Consider the following 25,036-nt stretch of genomic DNA (forward strand, 5'->3'; position numbering starts at 1 on the left):
AGCCAACAAGTTAACTGTGGCAATCACTTCTAGAAATACTTTCCTTTTCAGAGACAAAATAAAATTCGTGATTCCTAGGTTCGCGCTTCTATCTTTACAACATGGGTCATAACATTGTTTCGTAGTGCTACAACATAGGTCACAGCACAACTTTGCAAAATCACTAGGAGATCATAAGACTTTTTAATGCTACAATGTTTTCTGACGCACTTCCTTCCCATAGCGTGATGACTCACTCTACTACTCTAACATTTCTTAGCGCATTTGCAGTTATAGGAAGCTATTAACAATATTTCAATAAAACATGGCACTTTTTCATAATAGACATAAAACCTCAAGAAACATTCTTAGTTCTAAAAATAATTTATTTTAACTTAGCTCCTAAAACTCTTATTTTCTTTGGAAAACAATAGGCTAAAAAGGGAAATGAATAGCTATTTTCATGAGTTATCAAGGACAATTGGCCTATATTTTTTCCCAAAGACTAGTATCGGGACCTTTGGTTAAGAGTTTTGGAATCAGTAGAGAAGTTAAGATATGAAGGAATCATGAAGATTCATGTGGCCAATTTCAAATATTGGAAGATGCAGATTAAGGATTACTTGACTCGCAAAAAATTGAATAAAGCGTTAAAGGAATGGCTAGCAAAGATGAAGGATGAAGATTGCGTTGAGATGGACGAACAAGCTATTAATAATTCCACATTGGAAAGATAAAATGTAACGCCCCAAGATTTCATATAAACATCCTAGGCAACGCTAAATAATTCTTCTGGCTAACCTTAACTCTAAACACGAGATAAGTAACTCCCTGGAAAATAATTTAGATGAAATAAAGCTTCGACTCCCATACGTTCTATCAGAAATATAAATGTCATAAAGTGTCAGGACTTCACCCTCCGTGGCAATTTAAAAACAACAACATCTCATATTTGCCTCAGTGGCAAAAATTATTAAATAAATAAAAACAACCATGCACCTAAACACCAATGACAACAACGACGCGTTTACCAGCAACATCCATAACAATTAAAGTAGTTCTAAAGAATACAAAATTTCCTCCGCGGTTCACACCTAGCAATAACATAAATCTCAAGGCTACTCGTACCCAACGACCCTTCCCTCTATCCTCAATAACTAAGCTAGTGATCCTTCCTCGGTCAAGCCCTCTCCACGTCATCACCGCGGTCAACCCCGTTCACACCTGAAAACATATAAGGGTACAAAGGGGGGGTGAGTACATAAGGTACTCCGTAAGTAGCACTTCCTAACTAGCACAAAAATCATGCTCACAGTCACAACATAAAGGACAAAACAATAGCGAGGCAATCAAATAAGCAGTGAGAGATAGCGAACAAATAACTTGACCTTTAGAACAAAACAAGGGAAAGGCAATCAAATAAGCAGTGAGAGATAGCGAACAAATAACTTGACATTTACATACAACAACCAAGCGTCGAAACTACCAATACCACAACCCATGATTCCCTAGCCCTTGTCTCATAGTACTAAACCTTCCTCTGCACCCCCCCTGTGCTACTCCCCGCTTAACTTCTCGAGGCATGACGGTTCTTGACATTTATTCCTAAGTCACCGTGCCCTCTCCTTTTACAGTACTTGATGTTCGACCTTGCCATTTATTCCCAAGGCCTAGCACCACTACTTCGCAAGCACCACTCTACTTTAGTCCTTCAAGCCTAACTTCTCGAGTCGCATTGGCCCTTGACATTTATCCCCAAGACCTCAATACTCATTTACTGAAATTTGACGTTCGGCCTTGTCATTTATTCCCAAGGCAACTACTCAAGGCTTTGAACCTTCAAGCGATTTATATGCATCTTCCGACCAGACCACCCATAGTTTAACGGACTGCCAACCCGTCCCTTCACCCTTCACCCTTCACCACTTCACTAACCCTCCCAAGACCACCTACAAGTGTATGTCCCACATTCCAATTTACTGCACAGTTCACAAGCATGCTTTTCTTTGCAATAAACAAGTCACCACCCAACAGCTCACAACTAAAACAATATAAACTAATTATCAGTTTAACAACGCGAGCATTTCATTTACAACATGTTTGCAAAACGTCACGAGCCCATTATTTTTAACCACACAATTCAGAATCTACCAGTCACCTCCAACAAAAAGAATAGAAAGCATGTTCCCTCATAAGTGTTCAATAATAGAAAGACGACAACAAATCACTAGAAGTTCACAAATCAAAACTAACAGTCCCTACATGCACAATTAAATTATTTTAACTAAAAATCAGCATCAAAACCATTCTCTTAACGCTAAATAACGCACGCACTCGCCCCCTGGTGCTACTTACACAACCACGTCTTCAAGTTTGCGTCGATCTCACACCTAAGCACCAAAAACAGAAAAAAAAATAGCAATTTAAATGTACTGTTCAGCCTTCGAAAAACGACTCTACGAGGGTTCAAAGGGCTCGTTACCGCAAAACGACTTCGTGTAGGTGTGGGTAAATTAGATCTAGCTTGCAAACGTGTGGGTAGCGTAAATCGGGCTTCGAACGGATGAAAATAATCGCCGAACACCACCAAAACACTGCTGTCCACGTTTTTGCAGCAGCGAAAAGTGCCCAAAACGACCTCCAACGACTTCGTTTTGATGCCCGTTACTACAAAACAACTTCGGTTAGGTGTGGGTATTCCAAATCGATTTCGTTTGGATGTGGGTAATCCAAATCTAACTTCGAATAAATGTGGGTCAAAGAAAAATTACTGGGTACCACGGATCTAAGCTATTCGAGTTTGTTAGGCTCGTTGGATCGGAGAAGGGACGCCGCGAAAACAGCCACACTAACGATGCCGCCTGCAGCAGTCCGAAGGTCACGCGCCGCTGCTGCCCGTCGCACGCCGCTGCTGCCCGTTGCACGTCGCCGCCGTCTGCCGCTGCCCAACGCCACGCGCCGCCGCTGCCCGTCGCACACCGCTGCTGCCCGTCACGCGCTGCCGCCGTCTGCCGCTGCCCAACGCCGCGCTGCTGCTGCCCGACGCCGCACCTGCTGCTGCCGACGCCCGCGCCTACTGCTGTCCCGTCGTCGGTACTGCTTCGTCAGAGAAAGAATTTCGGATGGGGGCTGGCGGCTCCAACGAAAGGGGAGGGTGGAAGAAGATGAAGAAGGAGAACAAGGTGGGCTAAGGTTGTTTTGTTTTAAATTCCCCTTTTCCTTTTGTTTTGCAACATAGACCCACTTGGGCTAGTTTCTTTTGTTTAAGGCCCATTTACCCAATCACACCTTGTTAACAAAACCAATAATATAATTTCGTAGTTGATCCAATGGCCCAGAGCAAGTGTCACATAGCGGAATCCGTAAAAAAAAAAACATAACTTAATAAATACTACGCGCTACTAACTCACCACAAAATTTGTAACAACACACACTAGCCGAGATGCCACACTAAAATTAAATAAAGATCACTGGTGGATCAAATAAGATAAAAATGAAATAAATAAATAAATCAACAACTAAAATCCATTTTGTTATAAAATTCCCCGGAACTCGGGGCAAGCTAACCTGAGTAACGCGGGGCGTTACCTAAAGGACCTAACAAGGATTTATAATATACATGGACTACTCCTCTCTTTGACAATTAGTTTTGAGATGGAATTCCATGAATATTAATATGGTATCAGAGCTTAAAACCTCAAACAAGCATCTGGTCCAAAAATGGGATTCAGGCAAGATTGATGAACCAAAAAGAGTCACTATATTGAGTTGGCATATTAAGGATCTCACATTGAAAAGATCGTAAGGGACCTAAAATGAGTTTATAATATACATGAACTACCTCTCTCATTGCCAATTGGTTTTGAAATGGAACCCATGGATATAATTAATACAAACAGTTATATTTATTATATTGCATTTGTCGATGAATGTTGCTAGTCTCGTGCCAAGTAAAACGATGGCAATATGTGTTTGATGAATGCACTGGTGAATAGGTACAAAAAACACTCTACTAATAATAAAATATATCTCGTAATTTTAATATTTGCATGGAACAGAATGTTTTTACCAATTCTCATATAAATGAGTTCATTTATTTAACCAATCAATTAGCATCAGTTAAAATTACTTTTACTGACGAAGTGAATGCTATTTTGTTGCTAACATCATTTCCTGAAAGTTGAGAAACTATGAAGACAGCGGTGTCCAATTCATTAACGGACAAAGGTCTGAAATTTAAAAAAAAAATTGTGATGCAGCAATTGCAAAGTAAATTCACAGAAAACAAACTAGAAAATAATCTACTCCTAAACAAAACCTAGCATTGACTTTCTAAAAAGGTAAATAGAAGGTAGCATCAAGCAACAGGCAGCACAACTTAATAGAAGAAACTGAAAGAAAAAAGGTTAACGTTTTTACTACCACAAGAAATACCACATCAAGAAAAATAAGTAGAAAATAACTGAGAAATTTAAAGAAAGCAATAAAATAAAGAAATACAAGAATTAAAGTGGAAAAACTCCAAACCGAAGAAAAAACCACGGCCCACAAGGGAAAAACCACTATGTGAAAAATTATTACAATCACACAGATTTCTCTCTTCGACTCCAATTACACAAAACACTCTTTCAAAGCAAATACCGCTCAGTTAACTAGAGTTGGTATACCAGACTTAAAGTATTTCAATTTGGATGATTAAAACTCAAGCCCATGAGCTCTTTTTATAGTAGTTGGAACACGCCTCCTCCTTGTACTTTTCCAATGTGGAACAACTTCCAACACATGGAAACCATCCTTGTATTCTTCTAATGTGGGACAACTTCAATTCCAATATTTTGCCAAAACCCAACAAATTCCACCTTGGGCAAGATATTGAAAAAAGTTTACAATTTCTACTACACTTATTGTCTTCACTAACAATCATAATTCTCAATTCAGAGAACTATAGCCTACTCCACCATAAAAGTAGATCACTTGGAATGTCGCCTTCCAAGATTTTTTTTTCATCGTCATGGTCGATAAATCTTGCTGAGATTTATGGTACAACTTCCACCTACTTGGCTCACTTGGAAGTTCTTCAGCCATCGACATAACTTCCACCACACACACCTTGCATAACTGTCAAGCCAATGCTCATGTGTAAACTTGTGGAACTGCTAACATCACATCCTCTATCACGGTAAAGCGGACATACCATGAGGATGAATTCTCTCTCTCTTCGAAGGAACTGATAATCGTCTCCCCTGATAAGAGAAACACTGTCAGCATCCCGTCCAGAGCCCTTTGACGAATCGGTTCTGTTGGAACAATCTTTCTTCATGTTCCTAGACTGTCTGCATCCCCAGCAACAAGCTTTCTTTTGTACAGGATCTTTCTTCTTCTTCCAATTGCAAGCTACCAGTGCCAAATCTTCATGTGAAGTACGCCCTTCACTCTTCAACCTTCTTTCCTCTGACAAGAGTCTACTAGTAATCTCGGCAAAATTCAAAGTATCATTCTCATACATCAAGATTGGCTTCATGTGTTCATAAGAAGGTGGAAGTCATAAGATGAGCCTGAGTGCTTTATCTTCATCATCTATCTTCACTTCGATCGTCTCCAGCTCAAAAATGATGCTATTGAGATTACTCAGATGATCTAAACTTTTTGCACCTTCCTCCATTCGTAGCGTGTGAAACTGCTCCTTCTGGTACAACTGATTTGAGATGCCCTTTGTCTGATACAACGCTTCGAGCTTCTCCCAAAGTTCTTTGGTTGTCGAAATTCCATGCACATTCGCAAGAGTATTCTTAGCCAAACCTGTTCGTATCGCGCTTGCAGCTCTCAAATCCATTTCCTCCCAATCTTCATCACTCATGCTAGACTTCTTAGAACCTCTGCTAGAACCACTGCTGGACTCCATTGGACCTTAATCACTGCTTAGTTTTTCAGAAGCACCTTCACTCGATCTTCCCTTCAACACCTTGTGTAACCCAGATTGTATCAGTACATCTTTTACTTGCACTTGCTACAAACCAAAGTTGATCCTTCTGTCAAATTTCTCCACGTTAGTCCTCATTGGACTCATAAAGAATGACATATCTGCTTCACACTTTTAGCGAATCTGCAAATAGTGAACAATCCACACTATTCACAGAACCGTAGCTCGATTCAAGAAATCTTTTCTGATGTGGAAGTTCAGACAATGCTACAACCACATAGCATACTCAGAAATTCTAGAAACTACAAACCTAAATCTTTGATACCACTTGATGGGAAAAAATCATCCACTTCTACCGCAGGAATAAGCAGAAAATAACTGAGAAATTTAAATAAAGCAATAAAATAAAGAAACACAAGAATTAATGTGGAAAAACTTCAAACTGGAGAAAAAACCACGACCCACAAGGGAAAAACCACTATGTGAAAAATTATTACAATCACACAGATTTCTCTCCTCGACCCCAATTACACAAAACACTCTTTCAAAGCAAATACCGGTCAGTTAACTCAAGTTGGTATACCAAGCTTAAACTATTTCAATTGGGATGATTAAAACTTAAGCTCATGAGCTTCTTTTATAGTAGTTGGAACACACCTCCTCCTTGTACTTTTCCGATATGGGACAACTTGTAACACATGGAGACCGTCCTTGTATTCTTCCAATGTGGGACAACTTCAATTCCAATATTTTGGCAAAACCCAACAAGAAAGATATAGAAAATTAAAGGATGATCTGAAAAAGTATTTGACAGAAGCAAATGTAGTTATGGATGATGCCTTCATATGTGTTGAAGGCAACACAAAATTAGGAAAGTAGTCATCAAAATAGGTAATAGACAGTACAGTTTCAATACATGTATCTTCAAACATGAGATTATTTACATATTACAAAAATGGCAATCATGCCAAAGTGCGGATAAAGAATGAAAAGCTTTTCAAGATAAGAGGGATTGAAAATATTAGATTGAACACTATCAGCGAGACGTTAGGTTTGTATAAGTATAAGAATTAATTTTTTCTCTACATGTAAGTTGAACGATGATGGTTATCATAGTGAGTTTGGTGGAAATCAATTGAAACTCACTAAAGGATGTAAGTTGGTGGTAGTTGGCCACAAAAGTCTACAATTTATACGTCGAGATTGAGTGTTGCCAGAGGATGATTTAGGCAATGGATTAAAGCTGCAGATAGTGTCCAAAAAGGTAAGACAGAGGCAACAACAAAGACAGCTATAACAGCTTAGGCAAACCTACCATCAATTCACAAACAACAATAGGAAAGTTAAGAGAATAAAGACGGGTTCTTTAGATTGCCAATGATTAGCCCCAATTGTCAGACAGATTGGCGAGTTGATGAAGTCGCATAAGCGAATAGTTGCATCATAAAAGATAAACCTAGTAGGTGCTGAGGTAAATAGTGGAGTCTCAATTTTGGCAGCAAACTTGGATGGAATTGTTAAGTTAACAGTAAGAAATTCTTTCTTCAAAAATCTATGTTTGATAATGAAAAATGAAGCTTTAGGTATCGCCAGTTAGTTGTAGTGAGAGCATGCGTGACTGTGTCTTTTGTGTCTATGAGATAAATCCACGTAGGTTATCCAACCTTATGGCAAACACAAATGAGAATAGTCATTTATGATATTTTTTTTGTTTTATAAGTTGGTTGAACCTACCGGAAAAGCCTTAGAGATTTTCCAAGACGATCAAAAACTATTACAGAGCCTTGGAGTATTCAAAGAAGATTAGAGACTCTTGTTGTAGTGGGAGGCAAGATTAATGTCTTACATCCAAGTTGAAGATTGTTAGAATAATGGAGCCAAAACATGTGAGAAAACAATAGAAAATAGAGCTAAAGAACACTCGACCTAGGGTTGAGACTACACCACTGCGACACTACGAACCCATAAGTGTTATAGCTGAACAGCCAAGACCCAGAAGCTGCAGCTCTTAGGCGCCTAGGCATCACTCAGAGCAGCGTTATGACACCAACTCTATCCATATTCGATTTTTCAAGGCCTTTCTTGATTTGGCTTTAAAAGTCCTTATAAATAGGTGAGAATTTAGTAGTTGTGGGTAGTGTTTGAATAGAAGAAGTCTATATCTTGCAGGTCTAGTGATGATGTTTTCAATTATATAATCCTAGATAGTCATTGTTGGGTACTTAGAAACAAAATAGTCATGGTAGGTTAATCTTGAGTAAGATCTTGATAGGGAAAAAGAAAGCTCTATTGTAATATTCTAAAACATACTAGATGCTGCTTTTGCAAAAAACTATACATAATCCTACAATTGGAGCAAACCAGTACAAACCATCTAGTGTTAAGTTTTCTATCCCTACTTTTTGTTCTTTTATTATTTTTACTTACTTAATTACGTACTTTTAAACTATGAAAGTGGAAAATATAATATGTCCTATTTAGAGAACTTACAGGAGAATCGATAGGTCTATAATTTTTTTTTCAACACAGGTCCTATCTTATCACTAAATTAAATTATTTCCAAACTACATTTTTCCATGCTTGGTAATGAATTCCCACAGTGGTTATAAAAGGGTTTTCATGGGAGGGGCCAATCAGAGAAATGTTCTTATTTGATTTTGATAATGATTTTTGTCTGCAAAAATGAATATATTTTGGCTATTAACTGCATTTGGTCTCTCTTACATATTAATCAAATCTGATACCTTCTGTTCTTTGTGTTTCGAGAGCGTGTGCCAAGTGCAAAACCCTCCAATAAATGTCATTATTGAAACAACAAAGTACTGTTCCTTTCCAAAGGCTTTAGGTACACACTATCTCCGGAAATCCTTCAACTGAAATCTTTTCCTTGATTTTTTCCCCAAACAACTCTCTTCTTATCTTTTCATTATTTAATTATTTCACATTAATCCAAATATATAAAGTACATGGAAGAATAATATTGAACATATGAAAGTTGGAAAAAGAAATTGTCCATAAATTTTCAACCCAAACAGATTGCAAATAGTGCAAACAAAGCCCCACATTGGTTAAAGAAATGGTGATATATGATGATATATTGAGTGAAGGTCAATTATCTATATTGGTATAAAATCTTTCGGGTAAAACCAAAAGTAAATTCATGATGATTATCAGTGGACAATATTTTATACTATTATGAAAATACTTGGAGGCTTCACTCATCGATCCTTAATAAGTGGTATCATAGAAAAGTATCAATTTTAAGCTTGAACTTGACAATTCGTATCAAGTTGCACCTTACACTTTGATAAATATTGCAATACTCACCTTAATTTTACCCCTCAATAGATTTTGACCTAAAAACTTGTTAAAGTATTTTTATATGTCAAATGAGTTAAGAAACATATGTTTTGGTATGAAAATTGATGCAATTTAGACAAAAAAATGATATTAGAGGTTTTTTTTTACTTCATTTATTTAAGTTTTGACAGAGTTGACGAATTTTGTGAATTGATCCAACTAAATTGAGAAACATGATTTTTATTAAACCAATGAGTTTTTTTTCTTTTAAATTAATGAGTGGATTAATTATAAGAAATTGAATATCAACGGATAAAAATTATGACAGGGTTATGAATTTATGATATAAACTTAATTAAATATATTTTGTCAAATTTTTTAATTATACTCAAAATTACTTATTTTAAATGAAAAAAATATATTTTACATTTCACAAAAATATATTTAAAAAATTAAAATAGGCCAAAATATTTTCTAAAGAGCGAGACCGAATTTAAATATTTTCTAAACCTCTGACATTTGAAAAAAAGACACTTAAAAAAAACGTCTCATAGACTAATAAGATTTTTAGAAAATAAAAAATAATGTTTAAATAAGGAGGATAGTATATAAATATATATTATACAACCAAGATAATATAAAAAAATCGAAATATACTGAGATTTGAACATAAGACTCGATGGCAGAGAAAATAATAAGAGCGGAGAGGAAGCCACTAAACCAAACGTGATTTGTCTTTAGGCATATACTAGCAGCCACCGAGGTAGGATTTTACATGGGGCACAGTATAAACATAATAGAAAAATATCAGTTTTAAAGTTGAACACAGTAATCTGTATCAATTTGTACCTTACCTTATAATTTTTGTGCAGTAATATGTATCAATTTGTATCTTACCTTATAATTTTTATGTGTATAGTAAATTTTACGATTTTTATTCCAAGATTTGTTGAAAAAAATATTCAAAAAGAAAATTTATACGAAATAATTGATATGATTAAAAAAAATGACATTGGAGTTGGTTTTTTTTTCAATTTAAATCTATAAGTTTTGATAGGATTATTTAATAGTAGATTTGTGTATTAATCAAATCTAATTTGAGAAACTTTATTTTTATTAAAGGACACTTTACGGGGTTTTTTTATTTTATTTTTTTGAATGGATGGATAAAATTATAACATAGTTTAAGATTATAAATTTAAATTTATTAAGAAAAACTTAATTAGAAATATTATTTATTTCAAATAAAAAATACATTTAAAAAACAATATTTAAAAATAAGAATATGCTTGAGATTCATTCCCATCCCAATAAACATATATTTAAAAAATAAAAAATGCTAAAAATAATAATAATAATAATAAAGATGTGCTGAAAAAATTTAAAATTTAGAAATAAAAATAAAATAAAGAAAAGATGGGCCTAGCGTCGCGTGAAAGGAAAAACAGCTAGGTTACACAACATTTTGTTATTTAATAATATATTATCTTATATTTAAGTAAATTCGTATTATTTTTGAAACAATACTTAGTTCTTTTTCTTTTTTTTTTAACAAACAATCCTTAGTTTCTTACATACCTTGTTACCTACCATTAATTTTTATTTTTTTTTTAACTAGAGGAATAAATACATAAAAAGAGATGTCTTTCCAACCAAATTTTTTGTTTCTGAAATTTGAAGTAGATGTTTATATGTTGTTTATAAAATTTTAAAATTGACATTTTTAGTTCCTTAATTTTGAGAAATTTTTTAAAAGGATCCGATAGCTATTTGAATATTTATTGACTAATGTTAAAATTATGTGGTAGTTAATAGCTAACTACCAAACATAACATATATATATATATTTTTTGGTCGATTCTAGACTTTTCTCCTTGTTTCTTTTTCAAATTTATCTCTGTTGAAAATTGAAAATCCTCAGCATCTCTCGCTCTCTTTATCGTTCCTTTTTTTTTTTTAATAATTGCATCTCCACATTGCTCAGCCATCTCATCCTCTCTCATTGATTTCCCTCTCTTCTCGCTGCTCGCGATCTCATTTTCCATCTCCTCACACTCTCGGTCGCCATCTCGATTTCTCTCTCCTCTCACGATTCTCCCTCCACCGAAGTTTTGATTTCCCTCTTCTATTTCTCTGTCCGCTTGCTAATTTTCCACCACTAAAATCTCGATTTCCCCTCTCCTCTGGCTATCGCTAGCTAACGATGGCCTGAAAGCTTGGCAGTGAAGGCTTGATTGGAGAAAGGAGAGTTGGGGATCTGAACATCAACGAGCAATGATCTATGGAGAGCAGTTATTTTCCTCTTCCTCGTAAAAAATTAAACATTTTGTAATGGGTAGCATATAAGTTTTCTATATTTAACAAAATAGTAGCATTTTTTTTTAAATTCCGATTTTAAAATTTTCAGTATTCCCAAATTACTCAATTTCTTTTCATTATTATATATTAAACATATATCGCATATATATCAGGAGTATATCTGACAACATTAGTATATCAGAAGTCAATCAGTTCTATATCAGCTGTATGATAGTAAATCACTATTTTATCTGTTTTAACCCTTTGTCTTGTATTTTTTGATCAATTAGAAATCAGTAGGTATTGGCATGCATGGAAAATCAGAAAAAAATTTGATACTTACTGAAAATGAGAAAGAAAACTTGAAAGGAACGTGAATGTGAACGTCAATGGTGATTTTCGAAATTATTGTAAATGAGAAATCGAAGGGAAGAAGATAAATGAACAATCAATTAGAAATCAGAAGTAAATAGAAACTTAGAGTTTTTCTGTATATCAATAATATCACAGTGATATATCAAGTATGTACATCGTACATATATCAGTAATACAATTAAGCTTTATTTAAGGTTTTAAAGATCAAAATGAGATCAGCAACAATGTCATTTTTAAAAGGTTTAAACATCATTATTGGGTATCAATATCAACATCAAATCAACAGCAAAGTCCTTCAACAAAAAACTTAAAGGTTTAAACATCAAAACGAACCAGTAGCATAAACCAAAAGTAGACTAACAATGTCATTCTTAAAATTCTTTAAAAGAAGAAGCATAAGTTCCAATAGTTTAGAAAAGCGTAAGTTTCATTCTTGCATAATCTTTAGGTAAAAGCTTGGGACATCAATCTTCGTTCTTGGTGATTGTCGTGTCTTCAGAAATAGCATCTTTGAAGCTTTCCGTTTTTCCATAGACAACACTTTTGGCGTTCGTTTATGTTGTCTTTTGGGACGCACGACATCAACATTTTTTACGATGTTTTTTTATTTCATTTTTTGTATTTGTACCATTGCTTTTATTTGAAAAAAAATTATTTTATATATTAATAGTATATCAAAAAACATATTATAGATAATATGTTCGAAATAATTGGTAGATATCATAGTTATATCAAAAGTAAATCAATTTCATATCATATGTATATCAAACATATATCACATATATATCAAGAGTATATATGTCAATCATGGTTATATCAGAAGTAAATCAATAGTATATTAGAAGTCAATCAGTTCTATATCATCTATAGTAGTAGATATCATAGTTATATAAGAAGTAAATCAATTTCATATCAGATGTATATGAAACATATATCACATATATATCAGAAGTATATCTGTCAATCATAGTTATATCATAAGTAAATAATAGTATATCAGAAGTCAATCAATTCTATATCACCTATATTAGTAGATATCATAGTTATATCAGAAGTAAATCAATTTCATACGATATGTATATCAAACATATATCACATATATATTATGAGTATATCGGTCAATCATTAGTATATCAGAAGTCGATCAGAAGTAATTTATTGTTGCTTCGGGCCTGCAGGGTATACTTGTAATTTAGAACGTGGGCCTCCATTTTTTTTTGCAAAAAAATGCTATATTTAAACAACTCAAACCTTGTTACTATTTTGCTTATTTTACTAACTTTTTTTTGCCATATCTCAAGTTACCCCCAAAAAATTATTAATCTCCCAATTCTCTCTCAAGTGAACATTTAAATGAGGGACACTGAAGTAATTATGTTTTCCGACAATGTTAGAATGACAAGTTGCTTAAAAATAAGGCAAATCTCATTGACAACCTCAAATTTACTTCACTCTAGCATATGATTTAACTAGCTAAGATTAGTCAGCCAAGGATCAAAATAGCTCAATAACTATTTAGAACAATTTCTTAAACTTTAGGGATCAAAAGTATTAATTTTTTTTATGTTTAGAGACCAAATAGACACCTACTCAGTGACTAAAAACTTATTTTTCTCTATTTATTATTTAAAAAAACTAAAAAATCTGTCAAATTACTATTAGTAGTAAGTAGAAAGATGGGTCTTGACCAATAAATACGGAAGTATTTTCTTATTTTATGGGCATGTCAGACGTTTATTTGGTCAATTATAATCGTCTTCATAAATAAAATATGAACAAAACTTGTCTACTTATTCGTAAGGAAGAATTCTCATTACTTTATTTTAGAGTTTATTGATATAAGAATTCTCTCAGTCCAATTTAACGAATAAGTGGACACCATGTTTCAACCGCGTGAATAAATAGAAAATAATTGAGTAATTAAAAGAAATAACAACAATAAATATAACACAATAATTGGAGAAAAACAACAGCCAGCCCACGAAGGAAAATCTATTATGTAAAAAATTATTACAATCGTATAGATTTCTCTCTAACCCTAATTACATGAAACACTTCCTCAAGGTAATACCGCTAAGTTATCTAAAATTAATATATACCCGACTTAAATTATTTCAATTGAGATGATAAGATCTAAAGGTATGAGCCCCTTTTATAGCACTCAGGAGCATAACTACCTTCTTGTACCTTTCTCACGGTGGACAATTTTTTTCGGAAGACCAATAGTGACAATTTGATATTCTAATATTTGGCCAAAAATCAACCTAATTAAATCTTAATAATAATTTTAAAGCACTTAAAATAATACTTTATCAAAAAAAAAACACTAAAAACAATAATTTACTGTGGCTTTCTTTTTAACCTCTCGGAATCAAGGGCCTCCGTCATTTAAGAAAGCTAAATCTTTGCTTTTAATTGCTGTCAGCGGACCTCAGCTCATGCTTGTGGTCAAACTCTTCCTTTTTCTTATTTTCTCTCAAATTGGCATCTCCTCGATCATTTCTTCATTGCTTCTTTTGTTTCTGCTTCTTCATTTTGAAGGTCTGTGCTATTTACTTGCATTTTTACCGTTTGCTTTTATTACTGTTTCTTCTTTCGCACAACTTATTAAACAGTTAAAGTTTCTTTATTTATTTTTCAATGAGATGAGACAGGATAACAGGAACCTAACAAAAGTTTAATAAATATCAATAAAATCTAGCCCAATAATTTTATTACATAGACACTACAGAGGTTTAGTAACTTAGTACTGGTATATTATATTTTAAAAAGTTTAAATTTAAAAGTGGCCCTAATGAGTTAGAGCACATCTAAAGAAAAGAAAAAAAAAAAAAAAAAAGCCTTTTGAAAACATATATATCCCAGCGTGTTCTCACTAAATATTGGCAGTAAAAACAAAAAATAGTTTCCAAACAATCCAAATACCTTCAAATTTTAGAAAAAAACAAAAAAATAAAAGTTTTAAAACACGTTCTTTTTATTTTTTGGAATCAATGTCGCGTGGTTTATGTTGAGTGGATCTCTATAATCTGAGCTGTTGTGTGGGCTTAGCAATACTATAGCACAAGACTTGAATTGAAATCTTAGAAATCACTCAAGCCTCTCACCACTACGCCATCCTCTAAGGGATATTTTAAAACACGTTTGCAAACTAGAGTTGAATAAATACATCATCTTGGTTAAAAACTACTCTTGGTGCATGTACTAGGAACAATTTAGTTTTTAGACTTTATTTAATTTGTTATGATTTAGAATCACTAATAGAAAGAGGTAGAGATTTCGATGTCATCTCAAAAGGTGAGCACGCAATCTAGAGATATTCGAGAAGGTTTGATTATTTCTTTCCATCCAAACGTTCCACATAATCGAGCCCACAACAATACACCAAAGAATATTCTTTCTATGGTTAAAATTTGTAATGATGTAGTCCCTACCATGAAAAGTATTGCTAAAATCTAATGAGGTTTCTTATATATTTCCACCGATTAAATAATAACATACCAAATATATTTATAAACTATAAAGACTAAATCGTACCTAATGAAAATCAAAACACTTAATTTTGGATGTAACTTTTCACAATAAGAACTAAATTGTTACAAATTTAAGTTACCGTGACTAAATTATTACGTAATAAAATTAAAGTAATTGCTACCAATTTGAAAGTAAAAAACTAAATTATTACAAACTAAAAATTAAGTTTAAAGACTATTTCATTAATCACTGAATGAAAGTATAGTGATAAAAAATGTTTTTTAACTCGTCAGTTTTAAGAAAACATGTCCAAAGATATAATAATAACAGTAATAAATAGTCTATTAATATTGTTGCCTATTTGTTGCACCACAACTTTTAATTAACCACCTTATAATGTGAGTAAATTTAATGATGACCATGTAAAAGTAGAGCATATAAACGTCACTTACATGGCATTATTTGATGGAAAAAAGATAGAATAAAGGGCATAGACACAGGCTTTATTAGAGGCCTAGTTATTAGCCAACACTCCCATCCTTGGAGAAAAATGAAAGTAATAGAGAACAATAAGTAAGTTTATGCTATGTTAAAAAGGGTAATTGTAATGTAAAAATGAGAGTGAAAAAAGAAACAGTAGGGGGTCAAAGAAGGGAGAGGGAGAGGGACAGTTGGTCTTACAGTCAAAGCAAGCACTGTCTTCAATGGAGGCTAAAGCTGAGAGTACAATGCCCTCTCTCTCTCTCTCTCTAAACACAGCCCTTCATGTTGATATTATTGTCCACTTCTCCACTACCATCCCTTTGTTTGTAGGTCACCTACGCCTCATAGCTTCACATTTAAGCTCATATATTACACTTCTCTCTCTCACAAAGTTTAGAAAAGAAAAAAAGAATAGGATTTATAGGTTAAATATCAGAACCTGTCCGCCCTCAACCCACGTGAACTGTCACCCGTCAGATGTCCAGTTTTGTGCTAAGTTTTGTTTCCCCCCTTGCTTTCACACGCCCTATGCCATCCTATGATTCCTATCGTCTCTCTCTCTCATGCCCCATTTTAACTGCACTGCGACGTACAGAGAATTGTTAAGGATAATAATAGTCTCCTACCTTTTATTATCTCTGTAATGGTATGATATTATCCACTTTGAATATAACTCTTACGGCTTTATTTTTAGATGTCTTTTATATGTGGAGATCATTGTCTTTTCTTTATATACTATGGATCACTCTCTTCTCTGATTAACGTGAGACTTTGTTGGCAGAACTTGCAATCCCAACAAGAAAGAATAATTTTTTCCCCGAAAATGAAAAAGAAAAGTTCCATTTTGTGCAATAAATCCCAGTGGCCTGTGGCAGTCCCTATAGTTTTCTCCTTCTCCCTCCCCAAACATGATAAAAAGAATACCTTTCTCTTTCCCAAAAGTGGTCTCACTCATTATTTAGAACTAGATAATGATAGGTTAACAACCGTTGTGGTTCCACTTTTTCATTACGTTTAAATATTCCACAAATCCCTCTCTCTCTGTATCTCCATAATGAAGCCTTGTAGCACCACTGAAATTAACCCTCTCCCTTTCACTCATAATCAGAATATTGCCTGGGATTATGCAAACCCTAGTTCAATGGGAGAAGATCAGGACTCGTATCTACAATATTGCTTCTTCCCAGATCCTTTTCTGGACGACGATCATGACCTATTCTTGAGCCACTTTTTCCAGCAACAGCAACAACACCACCTCTTGATCCCCGCTGGCAATGCCAATTGGGACCAACAAGAGCGAGAGCGAGAGCAGGAGAAGCTGACACCCGATGATAATTGGAAGAAGCAAAACTCGGGGAAGACGAAGAAATTATGTAGTAGAAAAATTGGGAAGAAGGACAGACACAGTAAGATCTGCACAGCACAGGGCCCTAGAGACCGGAGAATGAGGCTGTCCCTTCAGATTGCTAGGAAGTTCTTCGACCTCCAAGACATGCTAGGTTTTGACAAAGCCAGCAACACCATAGACTGGCTTCTTTCCCACTCCAATTCCGCCATTAAAAAGCTCAAAGATAGCTTAAACCTAAACAACAACAACCACAGCGCCTATAGCTATGGGAGCCAGGTCTCTTGTGGCTCCAGCGAGGCTGTGTCAGAGCTCACAACAAGGGACAATAATGTTGCTTCTGGTAAAGAAAGTGCTTTTATGGCCACTCCCACTCCCAGCTCCAAACTCAAAAAGGGCAGGCAATTACGTACTGTTGCCAGAGAGTCAAGGGATAGGGCAAGAGCTAGGGCAAGGGAAAGAACAAAGGAGAAATTGATTCTCAAAAGTGCTTCCACTTCCACCATTTCTGATCATCCCCAACATTTTCCATCCATACTCCAAACCCTTTGCTCAGGTAATTCTGATCATCATCATCATCCAACTCCTAATTTCTTGCCCTAAATCTCAATCTAAAAAACCCTAATTCAAACGCTCTGTCATACCCAGATCTAGCTTCTTCTCTTCAATTTCTTTCACTTCTTTGATTGATAACCTTCTTCCATCGTCACTCACACACGTTTAGGTTAAAGTGGAAATTTTTTTGTTCTGAGTGCACGTTTTTTTTTTTTTTGGGTGGTTGATTAGATTTCTCTATTCTGTTGTTTGGGCTGAAATATTACTTGGGAAATTTTGTACAAAGCTGTTGTATTCTTTGTCTTATGAGGACAAAAAAAGAAGATTTGGTGTTCTTCTTTGTGCGCCAAACTAATTTTGTTCCATTTATTTTCCAGAAAACAGATCAATTTAATTTTTTTGTTTCTTATTCCTCCTCCAAAATGCTTGCGCTCATTCCAAATTGAATCATTTTCATTCATAAATGCAAATGAAGTTGCTTGAAGTTTACTATTGAAGGAGACAATTAGTAGAATGTTAATTAACTGATTGTTCTGATTTGTTCTGATTTGTTCTGATTGAGGTTTTTTTTTTTCCTTTTTTCCTCACTTTTGTTTGGAGTTCTGATGACTTTAGACCAAGATTTTCCACTTTTCTTATGTACATCTTACAATAAAGTAGAATAAAAGTTTATACGATAAAAACATAGCCTTGGCCACTATAAACTCTAAAGATTGTTCGATTAGGATAGTTTCTTTTGTGATATATCGGTTCATGGACTTAATTATTAAGTTATGAAATGAAGGAGAAATTAATGTGCTATTGGGTTTGAATTTAGAAACTTCTACATCCGATTAAGTTTTTAAATTGCTATTGCACCTATTATAGGAGGTTTCATATATTTACATTTGATATATTTTTATTGCAATTAACATTGTCAAATAGAGTTTTTATTTATTTAAGGTAAAAGTTTTGCATTCAAGTTCTGCTTAAACATTGGTTTGAAACTATCATACTGGGTACTCAAAATTTCTAACTTTTCTGCAATTACAGCATATCTACCATTTCTCTCTATTAAAGTACTGTTTTCTTTTAAGTCTCCTCCTTTTGTATTTATTTTTCTCACGTATCTATCGTTAAGGATCCCACATTGATAAAAGAAGGAACTTTACATAAGTTTATAATAGACATGGACTACTCATTTCATTGTTAATTAGTTTTAAGATGAAACCTCATAAATATTGATATCAGATCATACTTCTTTTCAAAAAAAAAATTATTTTTATCTTTTTCTCTCAATTTCAACCTTTTGCCAAGTAACTCTGTATTCTCTATTAGTGAGTTTTGAACGTAGCCCATGCATATTGTATTTAGTGTTTTTCTGTTGATGACAGTAAAATTAAGGGCTTGCACTATTCTAACTTTCTGGGAAAAGTTTCCATGTAGATGCCGCCTTGCAGATTGTGCCTGGGCTTTAATATCTTCTGCTGCGACTGCAGCAAAATAAAAAAAAAAACGGCACAAAAAAGGCAATAACCTAATTATGGTCTTCTAACTTGTTGTTTAGTTTTAGCTCTGTATTTTGCTCAAAATAGGAAATGCACACAGCACACAATCATTGGTAGGGAGGTTGCAGATTTAGATAATAAGAACTTTTTGCTAAATATATGTTTTACTTCCAAATCTTTCGGTATTTTTTCAATTTTGTGTTTTAATATTTTTCAATTTAACCCCTTGCCGTGGTTAAATGTTAAAATTTGTTGATGATAAACTTAGATGGCGTAATATTTTTTTAGTAATTTCCAGCAGAAATTTAAAAGAGAAGAGAAGAAAACTCAAAATTTCTAGCAGTCATTAGAAACTCTCTCTTCCATGACATTTTATTATTCAAGTATTATGCTGCGTAATTAAGTATATCATTAGTTAATTTAATATTTGTAAAATTTTAAAGAACTAAATTCTGAAATGTTAAAATATAAGGTACTAAATTGAGATTTTTTAAAGGATACAGATTAAATTTTAAAAAATGCCCAAACATTAAGAACTAAAATAAATATTTAGCATAAACTTTAAATAATTGATTATATCTTTTTTTTTTTGAAAAGAAATTGATTATATCATTTAAATTTAGGTTAAATTAAAATTTTATTTCGTATGATTTGCGCATAGTTTCAATTTGGTCCTTATAGTTTTAAATGTTTCGATTTAGTTCATATAGTTTGAGCAATTTAGTTCCTATATTTTATAATTTTTTTTAAACATAGTCCCAATATTTTAGTTAAAACTCATAAATCGTCCCTAAACTGACCTTTTACCTCCTTGAAAAACTCTAAACTTTAATATAGCTAACTAACATAACCAGTATTAACATTTCATGAGATTTTGAACCTCAAAATCAATTGGCAATGAGAGGACAATCCATTGTCTATTATATAAACATTTCAATGTGTGGGCATGCTCTAATACCATATTAATATTCATGGATTTCATCTCAAAACAAATTCGCAAAGAGATAAGAAGTAGCTCACTTATATTGTAAACCTTTTTTAGGTCTCTTATCTTATCAATGTGCGATCCTTAACAATTAGTGACGAATATAAAAATATCACCTAATTTTCGTATAAAAGAATGTGTAAATATGATAATAGTAAGAATGAATTATGAAGTTTGGATAAACTTTAGGAACCAAATTCAAACTTTTAAAGCTATCTAACTAAAATTTGAAACTAAATTGAAACTTTTAAAATCATAAGGATCAAAGTGAAACTATGCTGGTTAAATTATAGGGATAAAATTCGTAATCTAACCTTTTAGATTAATTAACAATCTTACATATGCAATCTAATACAAAAAACGATTCATTTTGAAATTAATATGCTTTTTAAAATATATGAGATGAAAAATGAGATTAATTAACATCTTTTCAAAAGAAAGATGAAAAGAAAAGAAAGGGATCATTCATTATGGAGCCGTTTGGTAACGTTTCCATTTCTTGTTTCTCTTTTCCAGTTTTAAATCTAAGTATTTTACAACTAACTTTGTTTCTTGTTTCTCATTTTTTGGGAAATATAGAAATTTTGAGAACAATCAAAACAAGTTTCTCTTTTCTTGTTCTCATTTCTAATTTGTTCCAAAATATAAATAAAAACATTGTTTTATCATACTTGAGTTCTTGGAGGTTGAAACCATGCTAACACATTTTTTTTTTCATTAGAAATAAAGAAACAGAAACAAAACGATACTAAACCAGCCCTAATTAAATTTACAGAGGAAAACAGTTTCGCCTAAATTTTAGAGTTGAGAACTTGAGATGCATCTTGACAAACTTAGTTTTAAACACAAATAGTATTTAGACTCTGAGTTTGATGCTATTACGAAAATAATTCAATCCTCGAAACATTATTTATCTCTAAATATTAGAGGTTCGAATTCCACACTTTATTATTGTACTAAAAAAAGCACTTCTGAGGAGAGACTTTATCTAAATATATAATATCTATACCAGAATCCCAAAGTTACTTTTTAAAACTGGTATCAGCATTTTTTTTTTTTTTGCCAATTTTTTAAAAACTAAAATTGTTTAGTGTGAAAGCCTATTTTTTTCGATTTCAATTTGGCTAACATTCAAAACTAGTTATAAACAACTAGAAAGAAATTATTAATAAGCAATATTATTCTTAAAATAGAAAATTAAAACAAAATTGTTGCTTATTATTAATATTCATGTTCCATCTTAAAATCAATTGGCAATAAGAGGGACAGTGATGTTTATTATAAACCTTTGTTAGTTCTCTTTTCATTTCAATGTGTGTTCCTGCCCATGGTTAAAATATAAATTCAATCATGACTTAACTAGCCTTCAATAAAAATTGTGTTGCCTGTATTAATATTCATGGTTCCACCTCAACACCATTTATCAATATACTTTTGTATGATTCTTTTTCTTTTCAATAGGATCTCTAACATGCCCCTAAGATCGGGGTTCTTTTGGCTTATCGATCTCGGTCGGATCCCATTTTTTGGTAGAATTCCACTTATATTATATTAATATTTTGGTCAAAAATGGGATTCAACAAAGAATAATGAACCAAAAGAGGCACGATCTTGAGAAATATTCTTGAGAAATATGTTAAGAATCCCACATTGAAAGGAAAAGAAAGCTTACAAATAAGGTTTATAATAGACATATGTTACTCTTCTTTTTACGAGTTGATTTTGAAATGAAATCTTATGAATATTAATATAATATATATGACATCACAGCTCAAGGTAGGCTCAAAATCTTTCGCTATCTTTCCTCGTAATTAGTCAAACTGCTTTGAAAAAATAGATTAGGTAATACACAAAAAAGAAAAACAAATATTTATTTCAAATAGTTGCTATCAATCAAATGAATTCTAAAAATAGATGTCTAGAAAAGCTTTTCTAGGAGTTGGAATACTATGATTTGCGTTGCTAATTTTTTCAGTCAATGATCTTGAACGAGCATGTGGTAGCTTTTTTGGTCAGGTTTGGCTTAGGAGCTAAATTTACATAGCCTAAATCTACAAGGCTCCATCTAAGGTTTAGAATGTGGATTTATGCAAATATTAATTTTCCAATTTCCATCATATTTTAAAAGTAAATTACAAATTTATAAACCATATACAAACTGTATCAACTTAAATTTTTATTACTTGTATTCGTGCACAATAAACACAAGTTATTTAAATATAAGTTTAAAAAATAGCATGTGAATTATTATAGTCTATATGTTTTTAGTACGTATACCTAACAAAAGATATAAGGATCTAGAACGTACCTAACAAAGGTTTATAATATACACAAACTACCTATCTCATTGTCTATTCAGTTTGAGATAGAAACCCGTAAATATTAATATGATCCAACAAACTCAAACGAATATACGATCAAGATCGATGAATCAAAAGACATGGGATTAAGTTAATGAACTAAATTGTAATTGTTGAAATGATTAGCTAAAAGACATGGGATTAAGTAAGGCAGTGAGACGCAAATGGAAGGGCTTTTTGATGATACAGACATGGCTCGGTATCTCTGCCAAAGTCAAATTCTCTGAAAATCTTACGCCACTATCAAAGGCCCTGCTATGTGCTAGGGTTCCCTCCCTCTCCTTTTTTGACTCTCTCTGCAACTATTTATTTATTATTATTTTTTTTTTCCATTTCAATCTACCAAGAAAGAAAAAACATTTGTTTATTCAGTTCTATGTGTGTGATTTAATTCAAATTTAAACCCAAACTACATCAGTTTTTTTTTTCACCAAACTTTTACATCAACTTTGATTTACTCACTTAAAAAAGAAATGTTAAGATTAAATTATCAATTCAGTCTTTATATGTCAGACTTAGTTTCAATTTGGTATCCGTCGTATTAAAATTTTTAATTTCGTTTCTAGGTTTGTTAAACCTTGCATTTCGTTAATAAATCACCTTTTACCTACCTAAAAGTCTACTCATTTTCCCTTTATTTATCTTACTAAGTTTTTAAACTCAAATATAGACAATTAATATATTTTGGTCAGGTGGTTCATTTTGGTCTATGTATTTTCCAAATGTATATTTTGTCTTTGTACTTTTAACTTTAATTCATTTTAGTCTCTATAATTTTAAAGAAATGCATTAAGTATATAGTGTGGTTTTGAAATTGTGACATAATAAATGAGATAAAAAATTAAATTGAGAGACAATGGACCAAAACGAACAGTTTGAAAGTACATAAACTAAAATGAACTAAAGTCGAATGTACCGTAATCAAAATGAACGCTTTGAAAGTAAAAACAATATTTGAAATGTCGATGTCGATGGAAATGTCAAGGTCTCAATTTTACAAAAATATTGATTGCGATATTTTGGAAAAAATCATGAAAATTGTGAAAATTGATGGAAATTGTTTGAATTAGTAAATGAAACTTTAATTATAGTTTAATTAGGTTATAATGGATCAATTTTACCAATCATGTGTAAAAATTAAATACGTGAAAACCATAGAAATCATGAAAATGGATGGAAATCTTATGAATTAGTAATGATAGCTTAGTTATGACTTAAATAGATTATAATTGATTTTTTTAATCATCATATATAAAAGTCATGCTTATATAGAAATATCGACTTAGATTCAAATTTGAAGAAAATTTATAGAAATCGATGAAAATTGATTACATTAGTAAAATGAGATATTATTATTATTATTTTAGTTCAACCATGGAGATAGAGATTCAACTGATTTTTTAGTTGAGGTTATAAAACTTAATTACCTGATTTGTGCTCAAGTTTGCATAAATAAGACATTAACTATAGTTTATTTAGACTAGAATTTACTATTTTTATTTATAAAATTTAATAATATAAAGTAATATGTACATGCAAAGATTAACATGAATATAAATTTTGGAGGAAAGAAAATGAATTATGCAAATAAAATTGTTTGAATTAATAAATAAGAGATGACACATTAATTGTGGCTTTAATTAGACTACAAATCATCTCATATATTAAAAAATGTAAGTAATGCTTATATGTAAATATCCAGGTCAAAAAAAGTTTTTAAAAAATTATTAAGTTAGCAAAGAAAAATATTGAAATGCATTTTTATTATTAAAAGGTTAATTATCATGATTTTCCTAATTTTCGTATCAACTGTCTTAAATTCATTTTACTATATATAAAAGTTTGATATAAATTATTAATAAATTCGTAAAAGATAATATAATATGATTTCTAATAAAAATTAGATAATTTAATCTAAATATAAATAAAGTAAAAGGTTGAGAAAGAGAAAGTAAAATCATTTAAAACAAATAAATAAAAATAAAATAATATTTAATATATATAGTTATTGTGCTGCGTCTACTGCCTATGTTATATACCATAGAAAAAGTGAAAGTAGACGATAGAGAAGGAACAGGAGATGGGAGACGAGACACACGGAGATAAACTTGGAAAGGAAGTGAAATTGTGAGATGGGAATTTGTCCTACGTGGCTCATATACGAATGCTTACAAATTTTCACAAATATCAAATGCTTACAAATTTTACAAGGTTAGATATGTTTTGATTTAAAACTTTTTTAAATATCAGATTTGTCTTTATTTATGGTATTTATATTTATTATAATTAATCTTTTATTTCAATGCAAAAGATTAATATTCTAAATTTGATTTTGTAAACATTAAAATATTGTGGGGCCTAAATCAATCATTCTCATCATTTTCCAATTTATTCCTTAATATATTCTACTAAAGAATATATATTCTACCAAAGAATGAAATTTATTACAAAATTCTAACCATTCTCATAATCCCC

At 32.3% G+C, this 25,036-nt stretch overlaps 1 protein-coding gene across 1 annotated transcript; it reads left to right on the plus strand.

Annotated features, from left to right (window-relative positions):
* The first annotated feature begins 16,883 nt into the window (after positions 1–16,883).
* LOC111024260 (uncharacterized) lies at positions 16,884–18,009 on the plus strand. Its single transcript, XM_022301914.2, has one exon. It carries the CDS (start codon positions 16,884–16,886, stop codon positions 17,775–17,777), a length of 894 nt encoding a protein of 297 aa, XP_022157606.1. The 3' UTR covers positions 17,778–18,009.
* The last annotated feature ends 7,027 nt before the right edge of the window (positions 18,010–25,036 follow it).

Source organism: Momordica charantia, assembly GCF_013281855.1.
Source record: "Momordica charantia cultivar OHB3-1 chromosome 4 unlocalized genomic scaffold, Mcharantia_2.0 BLBB01000004.1, whole genome shotgun sequence".
Taxonomy (NCBI): Eukaryota; Viridiplantae; Streptophyta; class Magnoliopsida; order Cucurbitales; family Cucurbitaceae; genus Momordica; species Momordica charantia.